The following is a 7441-nucleotide window of genomic DNA, read 5'->3' as shown; positions in this document are numbered from 1 at the left end:
CGACATCGACATCATCCACAAACCAGGTACCACAAATGTCATGCCAGATGCTCTCAGTCGAAGACCCACCCTCACAACCATCTCCACAGCAACCAGCACCCTACGCCAACGCATCCTCGACGCTCAAAAAGTTGACCCCGCTGCCCTCCGAATGCTCAACGACCACATCTCTGGCAAAGCTGCCCTGGGTCTATTCGAAGTCAAAGATAACCTCTTCTACGCGCATGGCAAAATCTACATCCCCAATGATCCAGAGCTAAAGAAAGACCTCATGTGGGAGGCTCATGACTGCAAGCTAGCTGGACATTGTGGCCAAAAGAGATCTTACGACAAACTCCATCAACACTACATGTGGCCCAAAATGAAGGACGACGTAATCGACTACGTGCGCACCTGCCCAACCTGTCAACTAGTCAAAGCTCAAAGAGTCAAGCCTGCCGGCCTCCTCCACCCCATGCCAACACCCTCCCGGCCTTGGGACATGGTAAGTATGGACTTCATCGTCGACCTCCCCCCCTCCCACGGCCACACTACCATCATGGTGGTCGTCGACTACTTCACCAAGCAAGCTCACTTCATACCAGCAAAGCCTCTCGTCACCGCCTACCAAGTCGCCAAACACTTCTTCGCCAAAGTCTTCAAATACCACGGCCTCCCCTTAGCCATAGTTTCAGATCGCGACACCCGCTTCCTCAGTGACCTCTGGCGCGAGCTCTTCAAGCTGCTAGGCACCCAGCTACGCTTCTCCTCCGCCTACCACCCTGAAACCGACGGTCAAACTGAAAGAGTCAACCAAGGCATCGAAGACTACATCCGCAGCTACGTCAAGGCCGACCAGAAGGACTGGTCCGAATACATGGACGTCCTGGAATTCTACTACAACAACTCCATCCACAGCAGCACTGGCTACACCCCCTTCGAGCTCTCCACAGGTAAAGAAGTCATCACCCCTCTTGCACTCGCAACCGACGACGTGCATGCCCAAGATCTGGAATGTGAGGAGTTTCTTCAACAATGGCAGACGTGCATGCAAAATGCAAAGAAAAGCCTCGAGCAAAGCAAGGTACGCATCGCCAAATACGCCAACCAAAAGCGACGACCTGCCGAACTCTTCAAAGAAGGTGACCTGGTCCTCGTCAGCTCTCAGAATATCACCCTCCCTCAAGGCCTCTCCCCGAAGTTCAATCATCGCTACTATGGTCCATACAAAGTGCTCAAGTCCTTCAATGACGTCACCTTCAAGCTGGAGCTCCCACCACACATCAACATCCACAACGCCTTCCATGTAAGTTTGCTCAAAAGATTTGTGCCGGATAACACCTATGGGCGAAGTCTCCCCGAATATGTAAAGGATGGCCCGCCACATGAGCCGGAGGCCATCCTAAAGTCGCGTTTTGGGCGCCGAGGACAACTCTTCTATGTCAAATGGCGCAATCGCCCCATGACGGAATGCACTTGGGTACCTGAAGAAATCATGCTTCGACTCGGAAGACCCCTTGTGCTGCGCTTCTACAACATGCCCACTGAAGAGGAGGAAAACACACTAAATGAAAACCACATAGAGTAGTCCTCCCCCCCACTTGTAACTAGCATCACCCTAAGTAGCTAGACATTTTTGGCAACACTTCACTCCCCCCTTGTACATATCTGCCCCCAAAACCTTGGCATCAACTTTTGTATCGGCACCTCTCAAAACCCCGGCTTGACGTGGGCGTCAAGCTCTCTCAACCCGGGGGTGTATATAAAGGAAGTATGTGCCACTTCCCCCAACTTGCGAGCCCCGTTTTCATGTGATTCTTCGCGTCCCTTGTATTCGGCACTTTCTTATGATATTGATCATTCGTTTGCGTCCCTCACTCTCGTGTCGCTCTTGCGTTCAATTTTCAAGTTGCGTTCTTGTGTATGTGTTTGCTTGCCTGCAGGTCCCGTTTGCAACACAGATGAGCCGGCACGGCCCCTTTTCCCCGACGCCCCGAACGAGGGCGTCACATACGTGCGAAATGTGAAAGGAAGGCAAAGGCAAAGAGTGACAGGTGTGGGGTAGGGTGTCGAAACCCACAGTGTACACATCCAACGAACAGCAGTCTCCTCGCGCAAAGGAAAGGTGCTGTGTACGAGCCTGCTGCGTGTTGCTGCCTCACAGGGACACGTCCGCGCAGGTCCCAGTCAACAAACACATATCAAATCTTTTACAATCTTATTACTCTCTTTCACATTTCCCCCACCTTCCCCCTCCCGTTCTTCCTCTCTGAGTCCCCCTCCCATCAGCTCTCAAACCCTAATTTTACTGCAGTCTTCTGTTTTTGGGTGTGGCTTTCCGAGGCAGGCTCATGTGTATTCTGTTGAACATGGAGATGTCTTTGAGCTCGTCGAGAACTCTTCTCCGACCAATTGTGTATTTGCCAACCTGACTATGAGCCCCGTGCGGTGTCGTGCATGTTGTTGTTTGTTGATCTTTGATAGGTCTTCAACGAGAACATGTCGCAGCCATCTTATAAGAACATCCTGAAGCGATCTCGCTCATCAATTGATGCTGCTGCAGGCCGTGAAGATATCATTCAGGGGATTGCCCTAGTTTGCAAAGCTAGTGCAGATAATGGCGATGTTTTGTTCTCTTCTTCCTCGTCAAAAGAAAGGGTCCGACTTGAAGAGGTGTCTGAAGTTGCACAGGTTGTGAGCGAGAGCAGCAAATTGATCGATCAGGCCTTCTTTTTACCAACCTTGGCTAGATCACCTTCGTATCCATTTGACAGCAATAAGGAGCGAATCAGATGGTTGTTAGCAGGGAGGAGAGAGAGCGACTGTTTTCAACAGCACAGTGGGAATACCAGACGAAGGAAACGTGCCACGGTTCATGGACTGGATTCTTCTGTTCAGAGTAAAGACACTGATGTGGGCAAGCTGCCTTCGCCCGCTTTAGCTTCGACCACATCCTTGAATGTTGAGGAGAGTGCAGCTGCTGTTAATGATGAAAGCTCAAAGGCACCAATGCATGTACATGCTGTGGGAGATTGTATTTCCGAGGGGCTTTCTTCTCCGAGTAGCTCTCACTTTCAGCTTCCTTGTACTGGTGCCGTGAACATAGTGCTCTCCCAAATGCAAGAGGGGGCAGCATTGGAGGCAGAAGGGCATGGATTATCTCCAGCCGCAGGTCCTGTGAAGGCGCAGGCATTGGAGATTTTACACCCTCCTTCTAGAAGATCCTGTTGCATTGCTCGAGACAGGTGTCCCCAATTTGGTAGGCTCTCTGTGTGTGGCTGCCGCAGGGAAATGGAGGACACATATACTGTGGAGCCAGACTTTGTTCTACTGCCCTGTAACTCCTTGGGGGGCTGCCAATGCCATGATCCTGCATTATGTGCATGCAGCTCCTTCCACTTTTTTGCTGTGTATGATGGACATGGTGGCGCACAGGTAATTACAGAGTTTAGTTGTGCTTCAGCAGCGAAACAGTAATTTGCCACACTTTGAACACCTTGTGCACGTGGATTGTTTATTAGTATACAAAGGCCTTAGTACGTATTGTCTAGCCATGCCCCTATCTACATTCTGATGAGATCTCAAGGGTTTAATGTTGGGTACAGGCGTCAACTTTTTGTAAGGCAAGACTGCACAAGGCACTGACAGAGGAGTTGATAAAAGATGTACGCTCTCATGTGAAAGCTGGTGATGGTGCTTCAAGTGACTGGTCCTTGCGGTGGAGAAGGGTCATGGAGGCTTGCTTTCTGAAGATTGATGAGGAAGTGGGTGGTGTGTGTCCCACTGGAGGATGCACTAGTGCAGATGGGACTCCTAGCTGCTGTGTCAACCCCATAGCTCCTGACAATGTTGGTACAACTGCTGTGGTGGCAGTTATAGGCCCCTGTCAGATTATTGTGGCGAATTGCGGCGACTCAAGAGCAGTCCTGTCCCGTGGTGGGAAAGTTGTGTCCCTATCCCACGATCACAAGGTGTACTTTAACTGCCTACCAACAGTGAACTTTGTATCTTTTCCTGAGTGTTAATGTATCTGATTATGCAGCCGGACAGAGAAGATGAGACGAATCGGATCATTGCTGCAGGTGGGCGTATCATATATTGGGAGGGTTACAGAGTTGGAGGCCTTCTTGCCATGTCTCGAGCCATTGGTAAGGTTTTGGAAGCGCTGTAAAGTTGGTCGAATGGAATGCTAATTCGCAACAATAGGCTTAGTTGACAACTGCTTTGTAATGTTCGGTGGTTTTTTATTAAAAAGTGCTTCATTGCTTTGTGTCTTTCCAGGCAACCGCTTTTTGAAAAATTATGTTATTGCTGTACCTGAGGTGACGTGCATAGAGCGCACAAAGGAAGATGAGTGTTTGATTATTGCTAGTGATGGTCTGTGGGATGTCGTAAGCAGTGAAATGGCATGCGATATAGCCAGAAGGCGACTCAGATCACAGCGAAGAAAATGTGCGAGTGCAGATAATCTGGGTCATGAAGATACACCAGCTGGTGCAGCAGCAGCCTTACTAACCAAGTTTGCACTGTCACGAGGCAGCAAAGATAACATCAGTGTAATAGTTATTGATCTTAAGTCATACCGCAAAAAGTCTTTGTAAAGTTGTAGCTGTGTACTTAATATCTACCTCAGCTCTACTGTCCAGTTGAAGCTTACATTGCATTCCTCTACGATAACTTTTTGTAAGCATGTGGTCTTACTCACGCCCACAAGAAGGGTTAGTTGAGGATTGAACTTGTGCAACCACAGCGATCACAACAGCAGAGTGATAATCACTCTTTTAATTTTCCAATCCTGTTCTAGTTTGGAACTCGTCCATGCGTAGTGTTGTTTCCTATCATGTCTCTGCATTCTTTTGTAATTGTTTGCTCTTCAATGCCTGCATGGGTGTCTGTTAATTACTGCATCAAGTGTGCGACTTAGAAAGCCTGGTTTTATTTACTGGACTGACCTTACTGTGTGGAAGTTGATTCAAAAGATTCAGAACCAATATACTTTGTCCTCTTGAAAGACGCTATCTTTTGGCCTGCTAAAACAGGCTTGAGAGTCAAAGCGAGTCATATTTTCTTCTATGCTGGGATACCTAGTGGCCTTCCTTGAAGCTGTGAGTTTCCCGTGTTTTAGGAGGCCCACGAGTCTCCAAGTAATTTTCTCTGTAGTACATGGCAGGTTGTTAGCACTTTGGATTGGATAAGTACTTTGTTTATTTGAAGAACACTTGAAGCTACCTGAAGGAAGTTTTGTAGCTCAAGAATCTCCATCCATTTAGCAGGTAAATGTTCCTAGTCTCAGGTGTATTGTTGGCACCTTATCTTAGTGGGAAGTAAGTCTGTGACAAGCGAGGCTTTGAGGTTGCCATTCACAGAACAAGTGAGCAGTCATTGGCAGGTACGACCTTATCTATAACAAGTGGGCAGCTCATTGCAGATATGGCCTTTGTGTCTAGTCTGTTTTGCTCACCCTAATGCAGGTGAGACTCAGAAGAAAGTTGCTGTCTTTGCTGAGTTTAATTGACTGTACTGTTGTGCGTACTTGTGTTTGGTCTTAATGATTATGATGCCAGTGTAGAATATATGGCTTGACGCTACTTGGTTGAGTTGTTTATAGGGTTAGTGCTGCTAGTCTTTTTGTTGTCATCTTCTTGCTCATTGCTGGATCTATATTGTGAGGTTTGTATAGAGGAAGGCATTCTTTACCAATACTCCCCTTCCATGTGTAGTTTTCGAGACCGAAACACATTCAAGGGAAGATGATTAGCATCGATCTTGGGGTATGAAATGAAGGCGAGGATTTTGTGAAGAATCGTGGGAAGATGGCAAATTAAGTTGTCTTGGGTTAGAACTTGCAAAGCCCACAAGCACCCAGTTGGTGGGGGTAGGAAGCAAGTTTCCCCGTGGGGGGGGTAAGAAGTGTTTTCATGTCATGTCTTTTATTTCTTGTCCCCTTGTTAGTCAGGCCATCTGGAGGTGACGTGGAGGTATTACTGGAGAGTGGCCCCCCAACAGTTCCGTTATGCGTTTTAAGGACGTACCCTTGGCGCTCCTAGTCCTCGTTGGATATGCATTGGTACTTGGGGATTCTCACCCAGTAAAAGCCCAAGGATGCTTCGAGAGGGTCGTACCCTTGTCGCTCCTAGACCTTGTGGGATATTCCTTGGTACTTGGGCGTTCTCACCTGGTAAAATTCCAAGGATGATTTGAATCATTCCTTGAAGATGGAGGAAAGGATGAAGTACAAAGCCTGTTGAAAACCGAGGAATAGCATGGTTGGAAAACCTTGAACTTTGGAATTGCTATTTCACCCATGAAGGAATTGTAGAAATAATGGGTTATGTAAAGCATGGTCGGCGGGCTTTTGTAAGTAGGAGAGTTGCCCCTAAAGATGTTTGTGGGGTTCATCTGTCACAAGGGCCACCCACCTTGAGACCTGATGACTTTTCAACTCTCAAGTTGCAGGATAGGCTTGGTGTTGGCATGAGTTGTACTGTTGCTATCAGTCTGGATGGCAAATTTGTTCTCGAGTCTCTTGCCCCACGTAGTTTCAAGCTCCAATGCCATAGAGGTATAGCGTCTCTTAGTAAACCCTTCAACGAAACACGGTTGTGCCTGGTGTGTGGAGTGGGACTAGTGTGTGGGTGGGAGATCCTTCGTGTATGGTTTTGTAGGGCCAAGATAAAGCCATGCCAAAGCTTGTACTAGATGTCCTCCCTATTGCTGATGCATAGTCTAGGTAATTGAAGTTTTGTAATAAGGCAATTGTGATATCTTATAATGTCACAAAGCAAAACTTTTTAATTTGAAATTAAGGTGTGATTATACGATGCCTTTGAAAGTAGGGAAAAGTTTGATGTTGGTTCTCCTCTTTTAAGAGGATAGACACTTTTATAATCTAAGGATAGAGCCGAAATAGAAGTAGGCAGGCAACATTTTTAGATGAATGATACACAGCTCATACGACCTGAAGATTTTAGGCTTGGTTTTTGTTGAGTGTGCTTGCAATAGGAGGAGAGTCCAAACCACTGCACATTATAAAGAGTTTGTATTGCTAATAGACAATACAAAACCTCTTTAGCCTAAGAGGAGCACGACAAAGGATATGTGGTCTACACATCATGCCCATTACCAATACTTGATACGGAAGCATATAAATTTATTGAGAAGTTAGATGTTGGAAAGCACATGCTTCAAATCTATAAAGAGAAAAAATTGCTCACAGTAATAGTTTATTTAGGCTCATGTCAGTAACGTGTAGCTAATGGGGAAAGGTTATTCCTTGCATTCTGTCACACGTGACTGGTGGACATGCTTTTGAGGTTGAGCTGGCAATCCAGTGCATGAGCAGTGAAGCATGAACGTCGGAGGGGAAATGCCACTCAAGCTTGCCCTAGCCTTGCATGCACCAATCAGGTTTATAGTCTTGTATGCCAAAGCTGCACCTGAGGCTTCAATGGTGTCGCCTCCC

General features: G+C 47.2%; 1 protein-coding gene across 2 annotated transcripts; it reads left to right on the top strand.

The window, feature by feature from the left end:
• The first annotated feature begins 2208 nt into the window (after positions 1–2208).
• Positions 2209–4792, top strand: LOC147438369 (protein phosphatase 2C 51-like). Of its 2 annotated transcripts, none has more exons than XM_086487671.1 (4): positions 2209–3414; positions 3585–3950; positions 4062–4127; positions 4261–4420. In XM_086487671.1, the coding sequence occupies exons 1-4, from the start codon at positions 2479–2481 to the stop codon at positions 4273–4275; spliced, it is 1383 nt and encodes a 460-aa protein (XP_086343797.1). In that variant the 5' UTR covers positions 2209–2478; the 3' UTR covers positions 4276–4420. The 2 variants fall into 2 exon arrangements, with proteins under 2 accessions (XP_086343797.1, XP_086343796.1); XM_086487670.1 differs by having other exon boundaries at positions 2211–3414; positions 4022–4127; positions 4261–4792.
• Positions 4793–7441: the final 2649 nt, after the last annotated feature.

This window comes from Adiantum capillus-veneris, chromosome 17 (genome assembly GCF_014529385.1).
Source record: "Adiantum capillus-veneris isolate H3 chromosome 17, ASM1452938v2, whole genome shotgun sequence".
NCBI lineage: Eukaryota > Viridiplantae > Streptophyta > Polypodiopsida > Polypodiales > Pteridaceae > Adiantum > Adiantum capillus-veneris.
This window is presented reverse-complemented; position numbering and strand designations above follow the sequence as displayed.